Source organism: Manacus candei, unplaced genomic scaffold (genome assembly GCF_025592945.1).
Source record: "Manacus candei isolate 608988 ecotype Guabito, Panama unplaced genomic scaffold, ASM2559294v1 h1tg000131l, whole genome shotgun sequence".
NCBI classification, from domain to species: Eukaryota; Metazoa; Chordata; class Aves; order Passeriformes; family Pipridae; genus Manacus; species Manacus candei.
The window spans coordinates 1,027,801-1,050,849 of NW_026138179.1; the positions used below are offsets into that span (position 1 = coordinate 1,027,801).

Genomic DNA, 23,049 nt, shown 5'->3' on the forward strand with positions numbered 1-23,049 from the left:
CACCTTCCACAGTTTCTACATTCTCTCAGAATCCATCACCTGGTGGACAGGTTTGTTTATGGTTCTGGGAACAGCATGTCCCGATCTGAACAGATGTCAGCTCTTCAAAAACACCTGTTGTGAACTTTGCAAGGACTTGGAAGGGTAACTGAATATACAATAGAGAGAGCTTGGGAATGATACAGGAGTCAAAACAACTAAAAACAGATTCAAACCTTCTCCTTGTAAATAAAGGTCATTGTGCAGTCTTACAAGGTGTCTTCTGATTGCCACATGAAATCTAGACTATCTAAATGCAATTTTTTTTTATTTATTAAAAAAAAAAGATAAATACATTTAGACTGGTCATCTGGTCATGGAAGAACCTACCAGATTTATCCATACTTAAAAAACCTGATTCATCACTGCATTTTTCCACTGACATGTGGGTGGCTGCTAATACTGGTTTTGTTATGCAAGAATTATAAATATTCTCACTGAGAACTAATGATTTAATTTGGAAGCAGCAGCAGGATATGAATAGCTCAAGGTTTCCCCAGCGTGTGAGGAGCAGCAGCCACACAAAGGTGATTACCTAGGTCTGGAAAGGAGGGGTTTTGAGGAGGGCTGGCCCATTCCAGCAGGGACTGCAGAGCTCCCAGAGCTCCCAGGAGAAGCACCATCCACAACAGGTGCAGAGTTGGGACTGTGGAAGGATTGTGTGTGAAACAGAGGCTCATTAGGTGTTCAAGGTCTTTTTATTCTGATATATATATGGAGGTATCACAGCCTTAACTTGGCATCTTTTTAAGATCCAATAAAAGCACCCAAAGCTACAATGCCCTAATTTTTTGTCCTTGATGCCTTGGATGGCCTGTTACTGAAGCCCCAGCTGCTCACACCCATTCGAGTCCTGGGCAAGTGTATTGTCCAAAAGGGCCTCAAGTTCAGGGGGAAGGTTGGAAGATAAGTATTTCAAGTCTTAAAACCACCTTATGGGCAATTACCATGCTAAAAAAGGGTCTTTGAACCGTTTGCTCACCAGTGCCAGTTTTCTCCATCCCTCTCTCCATGAATGTGTTCCCACACTGCCAGAACTGAAGAGGCATTTTCACCCCATTTTGTCCTAATTTCTGCATTAATAACTAAAGCTCAGCAAGGGGCACTCTCAGAGCTAAAGGGGGAAAAGAAAACCTTTACACATTCTTTAACATTTCAAGCCGGGGCTGAGAGATGTGCCTGAAGCTTTTCATTTGGTTTTCTTTTTCTGCCTTTTTGCAGCTTTTGAAGCTTGTGAGCTCTGCACCCCGAGGGGACAGTGGTGGCCCAGGCATGGGGCCACAGAGCCCCAGGTAGAGCAGCACTGTGAGAAGCAGAGCTCACCCTGCTCACAGGGCACAACCCCCCTGCCAGCTGACCCGGCTCCTCAACCCCTTTGTTATGATGCTGATGTGCAAAGATATTCCTGTTCCCTGCTTCTCAGAGGCTCTCCAGGTGCCCCCAAGGTTTGTAGTGTGATTTGCTGTGAGGTTTGTAACACTGGGACTGCAGACCTTGTCTTACAGAGAGGAGCAGCATAAATCTCCTTTCAGGAGCTCTGAAGTGACTAACAGATATCTGTGTGCAACTGTTCAAAGGACAAGCCCTCCTGGGACAGGGATGGGCACAGTGCCATTGCCCTCTTAACCAAGAAGCCCTTTCCAACCACCAATTCCTGCTGCATTCATGCTTCCTTTTTTCCCCTTTATTAGCTCTGCCACGTCCTCTGCAGGCCTTCAGCTGATCATCCAGATCAACTGAAAACTGAAACCTCCTCTCAGCATTTGTACTCCAGATCTCTGTGTTAAACTTGTAACTTAGTTTAATCCATTTTCACAATTTACTGTATTTCATTTTTTATAACAGCAGAAGCTATTAAAGAAAATGTGTGCTCAGTGGCTTCATTCCCATTCACACCTTCTCTAGAGAGGATAAATTCAAGGGAGAACCACAACAGTTCTTGGCACAGAAATCACAAGGACAGCAGCAATGGGAAGGTACTGACCTGAACCACAAGAACTCATCACTGGTCACCATCAGGTGAAATACTGCACCACCAGCTCCTCCTGCCATCTTCTGCAGGCATTTCATAACCATATGCCAAGTTTTTGGCATATTTTCTTTTGCATCTCTCCTCTTCCATGGCAGAGGTCCACATGAAACCACCTAACCCCCAGTGACCCCCAGGGATGGGCCAGGCTGATGGCCATTTCCATGGGCAAGATCTAACAACCACGGCAAAACCAACTGAACCAAACCACAGATTAAATCCAGATACACTTCACATTTAGTTACACTCCAGGCGTGGGAGCTGGGCAGTTGCAGTGAGTTGGAGATTTCCAGATAACACATGAATCGTTATCAGTTGGGCTGTTCTGTCAAAATAAAACCAGCTTAATCTTTCCAAGAGAATCCTGGCTATTTCATTGATTAGCAGCTTTCTAACGAGAGGATTGAGTCCAGGGTGGATAACTGAGGTGATTGACAGCTCTGCTGCACCAGCCTGAAACAAGATGCCTTTGTTTTCCCACCATATGCCAATTAAACCATTAAGTATTGTTTACTGGCACTGGGAGCATTACAAGACAGTAGGTGGATTTATTAGCAGAGAAAGGAAAAACACTCCTACACAGAAGAAAAAGCTTATTTTGAATGACTAACAGCCATGCCCCTGCAAAGCATGACTAGAGCTGAGTTATTCACTGTCAGGAGGCTGCAACCCAGAACTTCTCCCTTTTTCAGACCATTTGCCAGATTGTCAGATATCTCCAACGTGCTCATCATTTCCAGGTGTCCTGTGCAGATCATTTGCCCAGTTTATGGTGTAGACAGTTGTAAATCCAACTCCTTCATATTATCACTGGGCAAAGGTTGGGAACTTAACTCACACTAGAGTCAGAATCTCACATTTCTGGGGCAGGAGACCAAGATGCCTTTTAACAAGCAAGAGCTCCTTCATTAGCATCCTCTCAGCACATGTAGGCACTGAATCAAATCAACTAAATACAAGTACCTGAACATGGCAGGAGCAATAACGTGGTTTAGCATCTTGCATCAAGAACATTCAATTTTACATGAATTAACAATTTATGTGGAGGAGCTTTGGAAGGAAGGGGGAGGAGGGAGAAGCTCTTGAATTCAAACGATCAGGCTCCATAGTTACCATGTCTGAACCAGCCACGTTGCTTTAAAACAACATGTGCCATTTTTACCAGGCTGGGGGGGGGGAATCAAGATGCTGAAAAGATTTCCAAATTTATAACCTCTTGACTGTAGGAATCTGCACATTAAATGAGACTATTCCTTAAGCTTACAATCCCCCCCCTTTGTCTTTTAGGAGACCCTCTAATTAATCTTCTGATCTCTGCATGGCAAAAGTTAAAGGGAAATATTCCAGTTAAACTGGATGGCAAGAGCTGAAGGTTTTTCAGGTTTTCCCCCTCCCCATTTTCTACACAGGCCTGCAAGAGTGGCTTTAGCACAGCTGAGGAAAGCAAGAGTTGCCATCTGTGGGTGAAGCTGCCAGCACTCCCTGCCCTGGGAGCTGTCCCCAGGATGTCACCATCACACAGCCCTGGATAAGGACCCAGCTCAGCTGGTTAATTAAAAAGGGCCAAGTCCCTGCCAGACAGGACCCTCTGCAGGTGTGGAGACCACAGAAGGATGTTAACAGAGTAAAATATTTTGGGAACCTGTGGACTTGCATTTTTAGCAGCCTGTGCAGGGCTCAGAGCCCCTTCCTGGGGTTCTGACAAAAATGGAAAGCACAAGATTTTCATTTCTCCACAGAGGGCTGTGCATGGCCCCTGCTGTGAGCCTTGAAAGCCACAGGCTGGTGCTTCCACTGTGCCCTGCAGCTGCACCAGGCAAAGCCATGAACACTGAATTTCAGCAAATCAATACATTAAAGGCCAGGGTGTCAAAGAGAAAACGGTGAAAAAGAGATCCCCAGGGATATTAAATACAAAGATATTACCTCTGGCTCTGGAAATCTCCGAGCCCTGGTTTGCAGGGAGGCTTTACCAAGGGAGATATCCTTGCCCATCTCCTGCAGCAGCTGCTGTGAGCTGCAGGGGGCTGGGGGCTTTGTGGGGTCTGTGACCCCAAAAAGGCTGCAGAGGAACACACTGAGCTAATTACAAAGAGTGCAAAGTCTGTCATCCAGAGTTCAGCAAACACGAGTGGCTGGGGAAGCTGGCACCACGGCTGGCAGGGGCTGCCTCAAGAAAAAAGCAGCATCCAGATAAATGTAGGGAAAACCACTGCAGGACACACAAAGGGCAGAACATCTAGGGAGAAGACTGTGAAGGAGATGGGCAGGTTTTTCCCAGGGCGAGGGTCAGAGGTAAAAATAACAGGTTTGCTCTTGCTGCCCAAAGCTCCCTGTTTGGCCTTTAGCTGTTGTTCATGTTAAAGTGCTGCAGGACTGTTTGGCCACCACCAGGAACAGAGGGCAAGGCTGCAAAACCAGTATGGGGTGAGTGTCACCAGCAGTAAGGGAACTGGTCAGAAAAAGTCCTCAGCTCTCCAAAGGTACATCTTTCTTCTCAGAGACCCAGAGCAGAACAAGTGGGTCCAAAGGTTCGTCCTTTCCCAAGTTATCACCCACATGACAAGACCAGACTGATGGCTTGTCACTGGCACCCACCAATTACAACAAGAGAGCTGACCCTGTGGTGAAAGCTGCACTAAAATTTAACCCCCACAACCTCATGATGTGGTAAGCACAAAAATGACAGCTCTGCCCTCTGGGCTGGGTTGGAAAGAGGTGTCTGTCTGGCAGCTCCATCATGAAGGAGAAAAGCCTTAATATTCACACAACAGCCAAGACAAGATTTTGTACTTTGAGTTCTGATTCTTCGGCCTCATCACAGCTGTTATAATTTTAATTAAAACTAAGACAAAAGTGCAGCATTATTTGACAGAGCTCAAAAAGCAGTCCCTGCAAATAACTATGTCAAGATTGGGATGTTGAAGTGTGTCCTCTCAAGCTTTGTTCAGCACAGTAACATTTGGTACTGAAAGGAAAAATCACTGGCTTTGATTTCAGCTGCCCTACCCAGAGGCTGTCCTGGAGGAGGAGGCTAAACATGGACTCAGCAAGGAACAGTCTCCCAGGCTGAAGTTTGGAGAGGGATTTTCAACTTCAAACAGGAATGGGACTAACTGAGCACAGGTTTCAGCTCAGTATCTCCACACAGCAAAGGCACTGCCAGCTGCAGTCCCCACACCTCACCAGACTGCTCCAGGTGAAGGGCAGGTAAGGGTCCATGCCAGGCTGGCAGCCCCAGCACTCAGCTCCAGGGCACCAGGCAGCAGAGAGCAGCAGGCAGCTTCTCTCAGAGGCAGCAGCTCACATCTCCTCAGACCTCGGGGTCTCCAATCACACAGCAATTCAGTGCTCAGGAGGCTGTGAAGTGTGTCCAGCTGGGTGCCAAAAGCACAAACTCATTTTTTCCTACGAGCAGCATTGCAGTGCTCTCCCCTCATTCCCCTTGCATGGCACAACTGCTCAGCTTTCCCAAGCAACGAATTTCAATGTCCCATTACTGTGTCAGTCGTCATAACCAAAAGCCCACGTTAGCAGGGCATTTACTGCCCATTTGCCAGCTGACAGCATCCTTCACTGCCTTCCCTGGGCAGGGAGCACACACTGTGAGCCCCTGCAGGCATCAGGTACCTCGCTTTTCAGTCTGCAAGGGAATAAACAGACTGTCCCCTGTGCTCCTCTGCACAGCCCTCCCACAGGGCCCTCTGCAAACACACACCCTTTTGATGCATATTTAATTTTCTTCTTGTACTACAGGGAAAGAATAGATACTAGCTCTTGGGATTTGATCTAGTAGCTAAAATTAAACTGATTTTCAGGGTGGAGAAAGATCTTGGGATTGCAGTCATTGGCTCTTCTTTCCTTAAGTATGTTATCTCACAGCAGAGCAGCTCTCTCCTTCCAAGTGAAGACACGTGCATGTTATCCCCTGTGTGAGGACATGGATGGGCTCAGCACAGCTGTTCAGCTTTCCCCAGGTGCAGACTGAGAACACACATCAGTACATGTTGCTCCTTGATGGGTCCAGCCATTCAGAACCAAACTACTGATATTCACAGATTAGGTCTGTTTTGCAAAGCTATTCCAAGATTACCCAGTGGTGGATCCTCACTTACCACTTACCTGTGATTTATTTTTACGTGGGTTTTTTTGTGAAATTGCCCCAAATCTGGTGGGTTCTGCTGTGCTGACTTGCACACTAGTGTCACTTCTGCTCTAAGAACATCTTTTCCAAAGAAATACCAAAACCTTTTCTGATGCTTTGACTGTATCACCATCAGATCCAGTAAACTGAAGGACATTTAAACAGTTGGATGTTACTGTCAGGAAAAATGGTAATACTGGCAATAGCCCAACAAAAAAATGTGAAATATGAATGTACAGACTTACCATTTTTGTCAGCTCTTCTGAAAATCTAGAAATGAAAGAGAAAGAGAGAAACACTTTTACTCTGCTGTTCAACAGGAGGGGGTGAAGCCCTGGGCACCAGGGCCACGTTCAGCCCCACACACGGGGCAGCCCCACGAGCTCCAGCCCCAAAGAGCCAATTCACTGAGCTCCCCCTGCCCAGGCTCAGCTCTTCTCCCCCAGATCAACAGGATGGACAGTCACTGCCAGGGCAGAGTGTCAGCAGGGCTGCCTTTGGAATAACTGGTGGAAATGCTTCCAGCAGTTCCAGCACCTCCCTCACAAAGGGAAGCTGAAATGTGGATCCAACACCAGAAAAATACACATTTAAAAAAATATTACAGCAGCCTTGCAGCCAGCCCAGCCAGTTCCTGCAGCATCAATAATGTCTCTTAAAGCAAGTTTCACAGTTTTGCACTTCTGAAAAAAATTATTTACAACATTTTTTTTTTTTTGAAAGCAAGTCTCCTGCGTGGGAAGGAGATTATATTTAGACTTAAAACTACAGCGTGGAGGAGCAGCCCACAGAGAGGAATCAGATAGCCATTTCAGGAGAAAAAAATTGCAATAACATGTAGTACTGTAGAACTTGCCTGGGAGAGACACAGCAGAAACAACTGCTATTTTTCTGACCATCTCATCTGAGGAATAGCCCCCTGACACAATGCAGATAAGAGCAAAAAGGATTGTGCAAAGCTTGAAAACTTACAAGTTCCTGTCAAAAATAGCTGCTAGCACAGGTTTGGCCATAAATTACCAAACAATTAGCATGCTCACAAACTGGGCAGAAGAGGTAAAATATTCTCATCATCTCTTCAGGCCTGACCCTATTGATTTGAGCAAGAGCAGAGATTTTGGTTTTGCACAGAAATTTCCCTGTGGAGGGAATAAAAGCACGAGCAAGACAGATCAGAGTCAGCTGTAAAATAGAATCTCTTATTTTCTGGGTCACAAAACCATTTAAAAAAAATCAGAAGAGAAACTGCTGCACAAACAAGAAACCCAAGAGACAAATTGAATTGCAGAATATGCTATTTCACTGAATATGGCTTAATTAAGGAACATATTAATCATTCTTTTGTCCAAAGCTCTTCCCAGGCGGCTGTGCAGCCCACAGCAAAGTCAAAGCTGGACTTTCTGCTGTACTTCAGCAGAGGCAGAACCCCTCTGCTTGGGCCAAACCCAAGTGGTGGGAGTCACTGAGTCTCAGCTTCAAGAGAGGGTCAGAAAAACCCCACAAGGATTACAGCTTGTGACCACTTCAAAACTCCTTCATTTTTGGGGCTGACCATTTTTTTTAGAGCCATTAGAAGGTTTGGGGGGGGGGAAATCCTACATGTCTCCTTACTCACAGACTTCACTGAGGTTTTGAAGGGCCAGCCAGTCATGGCTTGTCTCTGGGAAGATGGAATATATCCCAGCAGGACCCCAGTAAGCTGTGGCTCTAGCACACATTCCTCCCCTGTGTGCAGGATTTCCTGCCCACCACACACAATACTCTTTTCATGGTTTGGACACCCCAACTCCTCACTCCCCACGAGCACCTCCAGATGAGGTACCTTTCTTTTTAGATGCTGATTATTTCTGGGCCATTTGTTTCATCAAAACATCCCCTTCTGTTACTCTTCCCACTGCTTTGAAAGGAAGCCATTGCAGCCAAACACAGAAGCAGAGATGACTCTTTTAAGATCACCACCCCACTAAGCCCAGCTGAGAGAGGGAGAATGGGAAGGGAAAACCAACAGGTGAAATATAACTTAAACTGAGAGAAAGGCTCAACCTGCAGTGCTCTGCTCCACAGAGCTCTTAACCTTGCAAGGGATGGTTGGAGCAACAGGAAAAACAAATAAATTAAGAAATGAAAAAAAATGTTTAGAAAGTGAAGTATTTATGTCCAGCTTCACTAAGTGAGCATTTTAGAGCTTTAACTCCCCCAGATACTCCTTAAAGGTATGACTATTGCAAATGAACATGTTGATAAAAGATCACATTGGCTGTATTATTTATCAAAGTTTATTCTACAGGACCAAGCTGCTTGCTTTTTTATTGCTAATGGGCAGGATTTATTCTTCCAACTTAATTGGACCATGTAAAATTTGCACACATAAAAATTTAAAGTGGGACACCTGGAGGGAAAGCAATTTAAGACAAAGTCATCTGTCAGCACAGGCAGGCACTGCATCAAGGTATGAACACTGGACTGAGCACTGGGAGGCTGATAAAGATGTAATATACTCTGTGACAGCCTGGTAGTGCTGCCAAAAGTGCTGCTGCTGGGAAGCCCCGGGATTTATGTTCTAGCTCATCAAACAAGAGTGCCCTCCCACACAGAGCCCAAGATGCTCCGTTCTGGGCTGGAATTTGTGGTTCCCCCGCAGGAAGGAGGTGCTCTCTGCACGGGAGAGGTGGGAGAGCTGCTGGTAGAAGGGAAACCACAGCCCTCACACCCACCTAGGGACCAGAGGGCAAACCCCAAGGGCAGCTGGGTGCCAGGCTCCCAGGGAGCTGGGGGAACAACAGCTCCAGCTGCTCCCAAAAGGAATGCAGGCGAGGGTGCTGCAGGCGAGGGTGCTGCAGGCGAGGGTGCTGCAGGCGAGGGTGCTGCAGGCGAGGGTGCTGCACCATCCCCAGCACAGGGGCTGCAGAGCCCACCATGCACAGGGGCTGCAGAGCCCACCCCACCCCGTGGGCTCTCCCGGCAGCTCCGGCGCTGACCCCTCACTCAGCAGCGCCGGCACTCACACTCGGGCACTCAGACACGGGCACTCACACTCGGCCCAGGCAGCAGCCCTGGAGGTCAGGAGAGAGGAGGTGATGAAATATGGGTGGAGAAGGGCCCTGTCCTGCCAGGCCCTCGGCAGCGATTGGGCTGCCTTGGCCCCGGGGGAGGGAGAGGCTCCCGGAGCAGGAGCTGAGGCTCGCACAGCCCGGCCGGGGATGCTCCTCCTGCTCCACCGGCCCCAGCTCTGCCACCCCCAGGGCAACGCGGCTCTCACACGGCAAATGAGAAATTATCCGGTTCAAGAGGTACTACAGCAACCATCTCCCCCATCGGCTGTGCTCCGAAGCTATTAAGCAAGTCTCCTGAAGCACAGGCTGTCTCAGGGGGAGCCCACAGGATGCCCACAATAAGGGCATTAACCCATTTTACAGGATTTACCCAGGCAGTGCATGCACTTTTCTGTCTGCAGCATACTTAGCCCATTTACCCGATGTTTAGATGAATATAAACACTATTTTCTCTAGAGCAAGGAACTTCTCTCAAGATTTCCAATAGGTTTTCTTTAAATATGTGTTTTAGCTGTACTCTCCAATGGCTACTACAGATATTTGACTGGCAGAAGTAAGCAATTCAAAACCCCAATGGTAATAATAAACTTGGAAAAAAAAATGATGGTTTCAAATTTTAACATTGAGTTCTGCCTTCTCCAAGCTCCTGGATGAGAACATGCCACACTGGAGGCTGCTTAATGGAGGTTTTCTCACCAATTTTATTAAATTCACACAAGCACTCCCCTAAGAAGCCCAAGAATTATTACAGGGTTTGTAGAGTTTATTATCCCTTCAGCAGGTTAATATGATGTTGATTTAAAATAGAATGCAGCTGAGCTGAAATTTTGTTTTCCATTATAATGTTGGTGCAGAATCAAGGACAAACAAAATCAAGTGTCATGCATGAGGAAAGCCTATGGATGAGAAAGCATTCAGAGACCAACACATACCTAAAAAAATTATTAATCTGCTCACTATGTTCCTACATTCCTGTTCCTCTCCCTACAAGTCTCGATGCCTCCTTTGGAGCTGAGACAAAGCTTTATATCAGGTATGACCTTTCCTTCTCTACCTCCAGGTACCAGGGGGAATTCCTCTCCTACAGCCTCTCTGTGTTGCTCTTTCTGGTAACGATGTGAGAAAATAATGACCTGAGGGTTTGACACTTTGGGCTACATCTTTAGACATCCTCAGGCTAATGAGCATTTCCCCATGCGAGGAGAAAGGTTTGATTTTGGTGTTTCAGTAAGGAATATGCCACTGGTGTGGAAATACTGTCCCACCTGGAGTGGCTCCCCACAAAACAAAGCTGCTACAGAGCTCCAGGTCTCTGGGCATTTTTCCCACTTCAAAGCAGATCTTTTTCTTTCTCCCTTCCTCCCCAAGAGAAGAGCAGCTGACACCACGTCCTGGCCTCTGCTTTCACTGTTACCTTCTCTTTAGACTTTACCTAGCTGTCCTAAATAAAAATTGCATGAGGCAGGTAAGAGTTGCACTTGGTGTTCTGACCTGCTGATGTTCAGCACTAGAAGTTACTTTCCCATAAAGATCAGCCCTGGGTGCAGCTTCATTTCAGGCACCCACTTCCAAAGCCCTGAAGATCAGAAGGGAAAGGACGGGCTCTCCTGTGAGATGATGTCCCTCGCAGGGAAGGAAGAGAGCCTGGCTGTGCCCTGCCCCTCCTCTCCAGCTGTGCCCTGCCCCTCCTCTCCAGCTGTGCCCTGCAGGCGGCTCCAGGGAACGATCTCACATAGGGAGGACTATGGAGGAGGGAAACTGCCCTCCCAGTTCACTCCAAGAAGTGAGAAGGTAAACAAGGGCACAAGAAAGGGAGGGAACCGACCTTAAAAAAAAAAAACAACAAACCAACAAACAAACAAAAAAACCCACAAACCAACAAACAAACAAAAAAACCCACAAACCAACAAACAAACAAAAAAACCCACAAACCAACAAACAAACAAAAAAAAACACAAACCAACAAACAAACCAAAAACAGAGGAAAAAGGTCAAAGCAGAAGAGGATTGAGAAGGGATTCCTGAGGTTCCTGTGGCTGCAATAGCTCTGCTAGCAGGGCCTGCGCTGGAAATAGTGTCACTGATGAAACAGTTGGAAAACTGGAAGTTCTTGGATCTACATTCGAAAATGAACCCCTGGCACAAATCAAATTCCCTGTATCTTCCATCCAGACACCTCACTCAATCCCATGGGGCTGAAGAAGTGCAAATCAGATTTGGTCATGTTAGAGAGGGTGCAAGAGGAGCCATAAGCAGGAGAGATGGATTAGAAATGCTCTTTCTGACCCTGTCAAAGAAGAAAAAAAGTCAGATAAGGATCAAAATTAGTTTTCAGCAAAAGACAGGGTAGGTAAAACAAAAAGCTTCATCTGACCTGAAATGAATGGCATTGCATTCTTCAGGAGCATTGAAAATAAAGCCAAAAAGCAACAAATTTAGTCCCCATTGGCAAAGCCAGAAAGGGGGGCAGTGATGCTGTGCCACTTGGAGCACAGTCCTGCCTTGAGAATGCTCTCCCATAGCCAAGGCTGATCCTTACAGAGCATCTTCACCTGCAGCTGCTGTGGCTCACCAGGCTCTGCACGTGCTGGACTTCACTCTCCTGCTGCTTTTGGCAGTGACACAAAGGCAGGAAGAGATGAGAAGGGACAATCAGTCAGGCAGCACTGAAGTGCTCCCAGACAGGGCAGTACCTGCCTCGACACTTCCTAAGCCTCAGGAGCCATCCACCTCAGCTCCCTGTTGCACAGGCACTCATCCACCTCAGCTCCTTATTGCACAGGCACTCATCCACCTCAGCTCCCTGTTGCACAGGCACTCATCCACCTCAGCTCCTTATTGCACAGGCACTCATCCACCTCAGCTCCCTGTTGCACAGGCACTCATCCACCTCAGCTCCTTATTGCACAGGCACTCATCCACCTCAGCTCCTTATTGCACAGGCACTCATCCACCTCAGCTCCCTGTTGCACAGGCACTCATCCACCTCAGCTCCCTGTTGCACAGGCACTCATCCACCTCAGCTCCTTATTGCACAGGCACTCATCCACCTCAGCTCCTTATTGCACAGGCACTCATCCACCTCAGCTCCTTATTGCACAGGCACTCATCCACCTCAGCTCCTTATTGCACGGGCACTCATCCACCTCAGCTCCCTGTTGCACAGGCACTCATCCACCTCAGCTCCCTGTTGCACAGGCACTCATCCACCTCAGCTCCTCGTTGCACAGGCACTCATCCACCTCAGCTCCTCGTTGCACAGGCACTCATCCACACCCAGCAAAGTGCTCCCACACTGGCTCACACGCACCTGACACACCCACAGCACATGTTCTCCACAAGCCTTGTGACATTTGAGGGTCTGTTCTCGACTGGAAATGCCACCATCACCACACGTGGAGTGGAGCAGCAGCTGAGCATGACAGCTTTTAGTGAAGGGGGTTTGTCCTCGTGGGTGCAGAAAGCTCCAGAAACCCAGGGAGTGTGCCCAGCTGGGATGTGAGTGGTGATCCTGCAGTGACTGCACACCCTGCCAGCCCTGGGCCCCTGCAGCCCGAGCAGCTGGGTGTGCCCCAGACACAGAGACAGACCCGAGGGAGCACCAGGATGGGTACAGGCTCCTTGCTCAAACCCAACCCCTTATGCTGATTTGACCGACAGTGTAAAAGCTGACCATTAAATTCAAATTGATGTTTTCCAGGCTCCTAGAGTGACACATCACCTCCATTTGTACTGCCACCAATGAAGAGCAGCTCTCATTGTCTGGTTTTACTTGCTGCCTATTTTCGGCAATGTTTAGGACTTCAGTATCTTCTTCATTAGATTGTTACCAGGGTTCAGTTAATCTCCAACTTTAGCTATTTTTTACACTTGGAAACCTATAGCTTTGAGCTGAACTAGTGAACATTATTCAACCTTTTTTAATTCTTTACTTAAAAGGCCACAGGCAAAATAAAAGAAAACCAGTGAAGCCAGCCCAAAGTTACCATTCATCCTGCAAGTGGCAGCAGCCAGCTTGATGGCAGAAGACATCTAACCTCATTTCTTCAGCCCTCAGTTTTGCCCCACAATTTTGTTTCTTTGGTGGAAAGAGCCCAGGGAACCTTGGTCTGACCCACCAGCCACCCTCGTGGAGAAGTCAGAACAAGAACTCTGGGAACGGCTGAATCAAAAAAAAGCCAGAAAAGGAAGCAAAAGTGACAAAGGTGCTCTCAGTGTCAGAGCCATCTTATCTAATTCACAGCCAAACCCAAGCTTAACCCTCCCCAGCCCCCAAGGGACTGCCCACACAGCCCCACCAGCTCATGCGAGAGTGTGAGTTACACATAAAACCTTACAGGTCTTCTGCTTCATCCTCCCCCACCCAGAAGCTGCACTGGGTTGTGCAGTAATGAGAGAACCTGAACGAGTTAACAGGCAAACAGGTTCTCACCCCTGAGCATTCAGTGGGATGTTTGTTACTTTCCTGCTAATGTGTGAAAATTAACCTACATACATGTTCCCACGTTTAAACCCTTTGTATGAAAGGAGGGTCTCACAGTGCACTGGAAGAGCCTGTTCCAGTGAAGCCACAACTTCAATTGGCGTTGCTATTGTGACAGGAGAAAAAGGAGATAATCGAGTTCTAGGGGAGGAGGAAACAAAAACCCCTAAGCCCACAAGTCTTACATTTCCAGCATCCACTTCTACTTTCAGCAGGTGAGAAAGGGCTCCCAGGACCATTGTGAAAGAGAAAAACGATCAGGAGCTGCACAGCCAGTTCTATTGTATTTCCCACTGAAATAATACAATACTTCACTGTGCTTCCCATTCTGAAAGCTCATGGCTCGCTTCCTGAGCTCAAACCTCAAAGTGGAAAAAAAATTCACCTAAAAATATTAAACTTAAATGGAAAGTATACCATTTTGGTGGTAAAACAGTCCTAATTCAAGAACCTCTTTTATAAACTTAATGGTGCTCCCCAATTGTATTTAATTTTTGTATTATAATTTATATTTATAATTGTATCTATGCTCTGAGGCCCAGATTCCAGACTGGTGTAAGACTTCGGTAATTTCAGGGCAGATGAAAAAACAAACACACATCATGAAAAACCAAACCAAAACAAAAACCCAAACAAAACAAGGACAACAACAAAACCCAGAAAAAAAAACTCCAAACAAGTTAATTTAAAAAACACAACAGCATTAGTTGCACTTGTCCTTTCTGTTTCTCCACGGAGCCCATTCCCCACAGCCTGCAGGACCATCCCAGCAAACACTTCTCTCCCAGCTGCTTTGGGCAGCTCAGCAGACACAGACACGATGGTTCCTCGGGGAACTGAAACGCTCCTCAGCCCAGGGTGCTCAGAGGTGGAACGAGTTTTGGACTCTCCAGCCCACACCGACGCCCACAGGGGACATGGCAGAAGATTCAGCACATTATTTAGAAATGCAAGGGCTTGTTTGGAAGAGCTACTACTGCCTATCCTGTCTTTGAGGAGGCTGGAGGAGAGCCTGAGTTATCCCTTACTACAGCCAATGCTTCAGTAGTTTATTTTTGCATTCACTACTTTTTTTTTTTTTAAGATAGGAGATGGCAAAGCTGAGGATCTCTGTGTTTAATTACTGGATGCTGTAGAAAGACTGTAATTACACCGTTTGCACTCTGGTTGATTCCACCCCATTCTCCCAATTCATTTAAGTGCAAATAGCCTCGTTAGCTCCCTAATCAGAAAGTCTATAAATGCAGCAGTTGAGGCGCTCAGCACATCCCTACCAGCCCCCCCAAACCTGGGAAAGGGACCCGGAGTCCTGCATCTCCATTCAGTCAGGCTAATACCTGGATCAAGGACCTACAGTGCATCCTCATCCCACTTGATTCAAGGGATGCAGGACCTGGAAAAAAGACTGCAGAACCTGGGGTGCACACCCACCCCCAGCCTGTTCAGAGGGTGCAGGAAACAGGGTGCACCCCAATGCACAGCTAATCCGAGGAGTTCAGGATCCTGGCCAGGAGATGAAGGATATAAAAACTACATCCCTGTGCCCAGCTGGTCAAAAAAAAAAAAAAAACAAAAAAAACCAGCAGGACTCGGGCTCATGGCCAGTCACTTTGGGGTGCAGGACTCAAGAAAGGAGGGACCGGATCCGGTCTGCACCCCGTGCCCAGCCTGGGTGATGCAGGACCAAGGGGCACCTTATTCCCAACTCTCCCAGTGAGTGCGGGGCAAGGGGCCGCGGGACCCGGGCTGCACCCTCAGTGCCCAGCCAGCCCAGGAGGTGTAACCCCGCCAGCCCCGGGCACAGAATCTGGAAAGGCGTTGCTGGATCTGGGCACCCCTACGCCCAGCCAGCCCGGGGGAGGCAGGACCTGGGCTGCATCCCACCCCCAGCCAGCCGCGGGTGCCCGACCCGAGGAAAAACCCTGCTGCCGAGTCGCTCGGGGTGCAGGACCCGGGTGCAGGAATCGGGGTGCCCGCAGCCTGCGCTCGCAGGATCCGAGGGAGCAGCCACAGGAGCCGGGATGCGCCTCCTGCCCGGCCGGTGCGGGACCCAGGGAATAAGGGCGATCCCGAGGGGGTCGGGCGGGTGCGGGACCCGGGCGGGTGCGGGACCCGGGCGGGTGCGGGACCCGGGCGGGTGCGGGACCCGGGCGAGGGGATGCGGGACGCCCCCGCCCACCCAGCCGGGGGTCGCAGGAGCGGGGTCGCAGCCGGTCCGGGGGTGCGGGAGGCGCGGGCAGGGGGATGCGGGAGCGGGGCGCGGGGACCACTCACATCGAGGATGACGGAGGTACCCTTCCTCTGGGCGGCGGCGCCCGGGGCGAGCAGCTCCCGCTCGGCGAGGCCCTTGTCGCCCATCCTGGCGGCCGCCCAGCGCAGGAGCCCGTCCAGCCCGCGCAGCGCCGGCGCCGGTTTCCGCAGCAGCCTCTGCACGCCGGCCCGGCAGTACCGCGCCGCCTGCTCGCACATCGCTCAGCGCGGCCTCATCCCGCCGGCGGGGCTCCCCCGCCTTCGCCGCCGCCTCCTCCTCCTCCCACAGCCCTCGGCGGGCGGGTCCGCGGGGGGACCCCGGGGGGGCTGCTGCCCCGAGGGCGGGGGGGGTTATTTTGGGGCTGGGGGTAGGTCAGCCCACCCGGCTTCCAGCGCAAACCACCCTTTTAGTTATTTTCTGTCTAAAAAGACTATTCCTATGGCGTGTTCTCTACCCTCCACAGCCCTCCTACATCCATAACAGATTTTAGTAGCTCTTTGTAAGGACAGAACACATTCTTGCTAGTAAGTAAAACTTGCCCCTGACCGCCTATTCATACTCCAGAAAGCCCCTATACAGCCAACAGCCAGCAATTCCACCTGGGGTATTGCAGCTCCCGTGGCTACAGTGCTCAGCTGGACAAACATTTCTAACCCTATTTTGCAAGGATATTCCTTTGTGATACTCTCGTCCTCAGCTACACAGGTCAGGATTCAGACTTGCAGCGGGGGCAGTAAGTCTGGACAAAATGGCACTGAATCATTTCATCTCCCACTCCCCACCAGAGATGCTCCCTGTTGGAGTTCAGACCCATAAAGGCACCAAAGCCAGAGAGCTCAGACTCAGACACTCTTGGAGGGTTCCCTAGAATTCCAAAGCAGCCACAGGCTCCAAATGGCCTTTCCCACATGCAGCAGTCAGACCCCTCACAGGCAGCTCTAGGGGACTTAATGCTCCACCAGGGCCACACCCCAGATTAGAACATCTCTGACACAGGAGCCAGCAATCCCAGCACCCCATGCAGTCATTACACACTTCCCACACTGAGTTGTGTGCTGACCTGCAAATTAGGAACAGCGTGATCGCTCCAAAAGACCTGACCAACTACTGCTTGAAGAGAAACAAACAGCAATACATTATTTCTTTCAGCAGTTCACACATTGCAGTGCTCCAGAGCCCAGACCCCTAGCCCAGAAAAGCCTACCCAGAGCAATTATTTAGCCTCCTCTTCTAACCACACATCTTTATTCAGGTAAATTAGGGTGAAAGTTCTGTGTTGGGGGTGACAGGTGGGGAATGTGCATTTTCCTTTCAGCTGCTGCTCAAAGAAAAGTGAGTGGGAGCCTGGTTCTCTCTGCTGCAGTACATGCATAATAGCTGGAAGCTCTTGAAAGGCTTTCAAACAAATGGGGCACGGAGCAGCCTAGCAGTAGGTCAGGACACCCATGGGCTGAACCCCTCTTTCACCAGCTCTCACCTTTCAGGGTTTCTTTAGCCAGCAATAAAAAATGCATGGGCCTGTACCTCTGGTGGCCAGAACTATTGTGCTCTTTTGTACTAGTACAATCCTCAGATTATTCCTGTGCTTCTTTCTCCTTTAGACTTTCCTCCACTAAATGGCTGGTTCAGACTGTATTGATCATACCCAGTGTAGGATTACTACATAAGCTTGTTAATTAAAACTATTGACTGAATAAGTTTATAAATATGGTTCTTTGGATTTTCCTTCCCATTTGCCATGAATATTCACAGAATCTTCTGAGTTGGAAGGGACCCACAGGGATCACCAAGTCCTTAGGTGAATGGCCCATACAGGGATGGAACCCACAACCTTGGCACTGTTAGCACCATGCTCTAACCAGTTCAGCTAACCTCAGGGTTTTATTCATTACTTGGATTTGAATTTTGAGGCTATTTCTGTGCTTTTGTCAAAATCAGTTCTTCTAAATTCAAAACCAGTTCTATGGCATTTAAATACTCATTTTTCCTCCTAAATGGATCTAGATAGAAAAAGTTTTAGCCATTCAGGCATTAGGAAGAAGCCAGCCATTTATACTGGGTTGTGTTCCTTGGGGCTATTTCCAAGTTTCTATGAAGCTGAAGTCTTCCTTTGAGGAAAAAGTGGGAAAGACTGTTTGATTCGGGTGAGGAAACAGAGGAACCCTCAAGGCATATGCTCAGGCTGGTGCCAGCCCATGTCACACCACAGCCAAGGGGGAGGGCAGGGGCACAGACCTCGTGTTTTGCTTTGTGTGCCAAATATCCTCCCCTGCTTCTTGCCAAGGGAGACAGGATACTCTGTGTCCTGTGCAAATAAACACAACTGCAGCCAAGGCACCCGGGCTTTGCCAGCCTCTCTTGCCATCCCGTGTGCTGGCTGTGGCACTGAGCAGCCCCCAGCAAACAGCCACTAACCAGGGCCAAAAGAGGAAACCAAACAGGTGATGGACAAGTGGAGACAGCAGAGTTTTCCCTGCTGCAGAACATCCCCTGCCTCTTTAGCTGCAGCTCCCAGGCATCCACACACTTGTTGCTCTTCCACTGAAGGTGGAGAGAGCAGGACCAGCAGCAGCCCCTGCTTGCCCTGGAAGCTTTGCACATAATGCAGATGCTGAGTGGCATAGGAATGAAGAGGAGAGAATACAACAAAACCAGCACGGATAAATCCAGACAATGGGCCTCCCAGGGAAAGCAGCAAGCATTAATGACAGGTGTTGATGGCCCCGGAGTGCCCAGGCCCTGCAGAGCTCTGTCTGCTCCCCCAGCCCGGGGCTTTCCTGCGGGCAGAGCTCGGCCCTGCCGGTGCTGTCGGGCTGAGCTGTGGGAAAGGGGCAGCGGCTGCAGCTCCACCTTCTCCTCCTCGACACCTAACAGTGAGCCTCCCCACAGCTGCACCAGCCAGGCACAGACACAGCCCAGACCACCACAGTCCCACAAATGAGGGATCAGCAGGACCGGAAGGTTTTTGAAGGCTGGGAGAGATCAGAACTATTTTCCCTCACCCTCAGCCCCACAGTCAGAAACTCCATGAGATCTCAAAAAAGGACTATTTCCATTCCAGTTTCAAGTCTGATCATGACACAACAGTTTTTCCTGCCTGGTGAATGTGGAGCTCAGCACAAAGCACTGGTTTACCCCATCCCTGGTGATGTTCACTCTACCATCTTTCACACAGGGCTCATTCAGGTACTACACACAGTGTTTTCCAGCCACTTCTAGAAAGCCTGTTAGAGCAGGAGCTCAAACCATGTGCTGTAATTTCAGATGAGAGGCCACTTGAAAAGCCCAAGGGCTTCTCTGAAGCCCTTTGAATTCTGCCTTCTCCCTCCTGCCCCTCTGCACACAGCAGGCAGCTTTATTTAATTAAAAACTTCCAACAGGCAGGACCTGCAGCCGTGCTTGGTGCAAAATGTCACAAATGACTTGCTAATATTGACTAATGACTGAGGGATTGAGGTTAATCCAACAGTTAATGGCAGGAAGAGAAAATGGCAACCCTGTCACAGAGATGGGAATTAGGCAGAGGCTGCCTGCCCAGCCCAGAGGCTGTGATGACACTGTAGTGCCTGTATTAATTTCTGTTTATTGCAATGCAGCATGGAATCACCAGGTGATTTTATTACAATTCATACCCCAGCTTGAAAATGCCACACAGCCAACAGCACCAAGGTAATTTACTGGTCTGAGCTGAAGAAGATCCACGTGCAGCAGGTGTTAACTCCTAAAAACACAACAAACCCCCTCCCCTCTGCAAGTTGAATAGGGCAGAGCCCATGGTTTGGGGAACACAGCTCACCCACACAGCTAATAAAGTGTTAAGTCCACCCCAGTCACTGGGACCGTGGGCTTCTGCTCCAGCCCTGCAATCAGGGGGAGTGCAAAGCTTCAAATGCACCATTTCATGCCAGATTCAGCTCAGAAGTCTAAGTTCTTGTTTAAAGACAAAATGTAGTCTTAGCCTTTAAATACCTCCAGAGCATCTTCCAACCACAGTTATTCAAATAGAAAAAAAAAACCCTTTCCAAGCACTTCTGCATCCAAACACCCCTTCCTGCTCCAGGACCAGCACTGCAGCCAAGGGGGGAACAAGCAGGTCCAGCACAAGGGGAGAGAGCCCGAGTTTTTCTGAGGAATTACTCAGCCCACCCAATACTGCAAATGGAAACCAGGCACAATTTGAGTTCTGGTTATTGCTGGTCATGATCCTAAAGGAAATCTGGTAAAGGGGAATTACAAGGACTACCATCAGATAAAACTGCTGCAGGATAGGCTATCATAGTTCTCAGATGTCCAGACTTCCCCAGAGCTCTAAGACAATTCTCCAGACCAGTATGAGGAATCATCACCACAAGAAAAAAATAAAGTCAAAAAAGAATTTCTGAAAACAAAAATCAAAATCAAGCTCCAATTTGTAAGAGACTCACCTTCCAAGATGTAGGCTCATCCTGGAGAGGGCCTGGGAACTGTGTGGCTTCTGCCAACCCCTCAACAACAGCAGAGCTCCTGGCTGGGCTGGGCATCCTTCAAAACCCAGGACACCTGGGCTGGGGGCTGCACAGCTGCCTTTCCTCCACCATTTAGTGGGAACCTTAAAACCCAAAGAATATTACCTTCTTGTTATTCTGAGTGCAGGAACTAGGCAAACAACAGACAAAACCCTTGTGTTGATGGCTGCTGACACCACAGGGTGGTGGATGGTTTTGTTTTGGTGTTGCCTATTAAGAGGCATTCCTGATCTCTGTTGTTTTGATAATTAAGTGAACATTTGACACCCAAACCAAGACACCTGTGATTAAAGTTACAGGTCATTGACCCGATAGAGCTTGTGACTGTGTAGTTGTAGGGAAGAGATATTGTAACATTTATCTTGCATGTTTATTACTTGCAATAGCATTCACCTAAAGCAGACCAAAACATTTTTCCCTTCAACATGTAATTTAGGTCAGAACTATTAAGAATGAGCTAATACATTTCTGATGACCTTTCATATTTACCCTTTGTTTCTTTTGCCCCCTACACCTCCCTTCAGGTCGCATATAACAGGATAAAAAGCGTGGAAATGGGGAATTGTAGACTTTTAGATTTCTAAGCCTGTGTGTTGGCATGACCACCAACCTAAATAAAATATTGCCCCTTTATAACTGACCTCCCCAGTTGCTACATAAAACCGATAATTTATACAGTCTCAATGGTCAAAATGCATCTGTGAATTGTTGAAATCAAAGCTCTCAAGCTTCCTCATAGCAAGAGGGGGGAGAGAGGGACTGGCACTTTTCCCATTGCCCATACCCTTTGTAATTAATTTCTAAAGTAATTTCCTCCTTTGCCCAGCAGATATCATCTCTGCATTGTGCATTTGTGCGAGGAAAGAAGATCTCCCCAGTTTATTTCTGACAGTAGACACAGTTAATTAACGCTCAGAGAGTGAAAGCTGACAGCTTTCAGAGTCAGTGGGACTCCCCCTGGGGTACCCCGGGCGGGCGGGATGGCAAAGCCCCCGGTGAGAGCCCAGGGAGGGATGCAGGGGGCACAGGGCAGGGCAGGATGCTGGCCAAGAGCTGCCCCAGGGCGTGCTCAGGTAAGAGAGGTAAAATAGAAATCCTTCTTACTCTTGCATATTTAGCCCGTGGCTAAAGCTGTGAACACGTGAGGGTTGTTCAGGAGGGTGGAAGGCTGGCCGGGGTGTTCAGAGGTTGTTCAGGAGGGTGGAAGGCTGGCCGGGGTGCTCAGAGGTTGTTCAGGAGGGTGGAAGGCTGGCCGGGGTGTTCCTGTGCCTGCAGCGCTGCTCTGCCCTCACAGCGGTGCCGAGACCGCGGGACGGGAGCATTTCGGCACAAAACCTGTGCTGAGAGAGACTAAACCAGAAGCCAGGCTTGCTTCTCCCAGCCCAGCAGCCCAGCTCAGGCCCTGCCAGACCTGCTGTCCCAAGGAGGGGTGACCGAGGCCATGGGGCCATCGCGCTGTGCCCACATCGGGGACCCCTCGGCAGCTGCTGCGGGGCTGGAACTGCCCCCGGCCCCCTGGAACTACCCCCGGCCCCCTGGAACTGCCCTCAGTCCCCTGGAACTGCCCTCGGCCCCCTGGAACTGCCCTCGGCCCCCTGGAACTGCCCTCAGTCCCCTGGAACTGCCCCCGGCCCCCTGGAACTGCCCCCGGCCTCCTGGAACTGCCCTCAGTCCCCTGGAACTGCCCTCGGCCCCCTGGAACTGCCCCCGGCCCCCTGGAACTGCCCCCGGCCCCCTGGAACTGCCCTTGGCCCCCTGGAACTGCCCCCGGCCCCCTGGAACTGCCCCCGGCCCCCCGGCACACGCAGCACCACGAGTTTCCCGTAGCTCCAGGCTTTGCTGGTGTATTTACAGGGGGCCCCGCTCCCAGACGGGACCCCCAGGGCGCCCTGTGGTGACTGAGGTGTGGGGAGAGCCCGTGGCAGTGCCCACGGACAGCCAGGGCAGGGGCTGTCAGTGCTCCCCAAAGGACACTCCCCGCAGCCCCAGGAGTGAACTGCTCTGTCGGTGCCCACCATCTCTTCAGCAACCTACTCAAAGGCTGCTGCTTTCTGCTCAAGCACCAGCCACACTCATTTTCCCCTCAGCAGTATTTTATTTGTCCTTATTTTCTGTCCTCAAAAGTGACAGAGGTGAGGAAATTATTTATATCTTACACTGCTCCAGTAATTATTCACCAAGAGTTTGGGAGAGTAACATCTTCCGTTTCTCCAGTCCTGCTCACTGCTGGACACACACACACAAAAATCACTTTATGAGCATGTTACTGGGTTTCCTGGCTGTGAAGCTGTTTTAAAATGCTGCTGTGTTTGTCACTTCGGGATCAAACTCATGTAATTTAATGGGTTTCACTGAGACATCAACAGGCCCTCAAGGCAGATATCGATTTCCCACAACAAAGGGCTGCTCTTGAAATAATTTAATGGGATTACCAAGAAGTGACTTTGAGCTGCAGGTGCTGGAATGCTCATGGACTGCAGCTTGCTGGGATCTCAGCGAGGCAGCCCCTGGCCTCACATCCCCAGGAGAGCACGAAGATGAGCAG

At 49.3% G+C, this 23,049-nt stretch overlaps 1 protein-coding gene across 1 annotated transcript in view; it reads right to left on the bottom strand.

Moving 5' to 3' along the window:
- Window positions 1–16,234, bottom strand: part of NECAB2 (N-terminal EF-hand calcium binding protein 2) — a 68,777-nt gene extending 52,543 nt beyond the window's left edge. Inside the window, exons 1-2 of the mRNA XM_051771304.1 lie at window positions 16,023–16,234; window positions 6,458–6,482 (exon numbers count right to left, since the gene is read on the bottom strand). Of these exons, the coding sequence (XP_051627264.1) occupies window positions 6,458–6,482; window positions 16,023–16,217 (220 nt within the window). The 5' untranslated portion in view covers window positions 16,218–16,234. The remainder of the gene's footprint in view (window positions 1–6,457; window positions 6,483–16,022) is intronic.
- Between the last annotated feature and the right edge of the window lie 6,815 nt (window positions 16,235–23,049).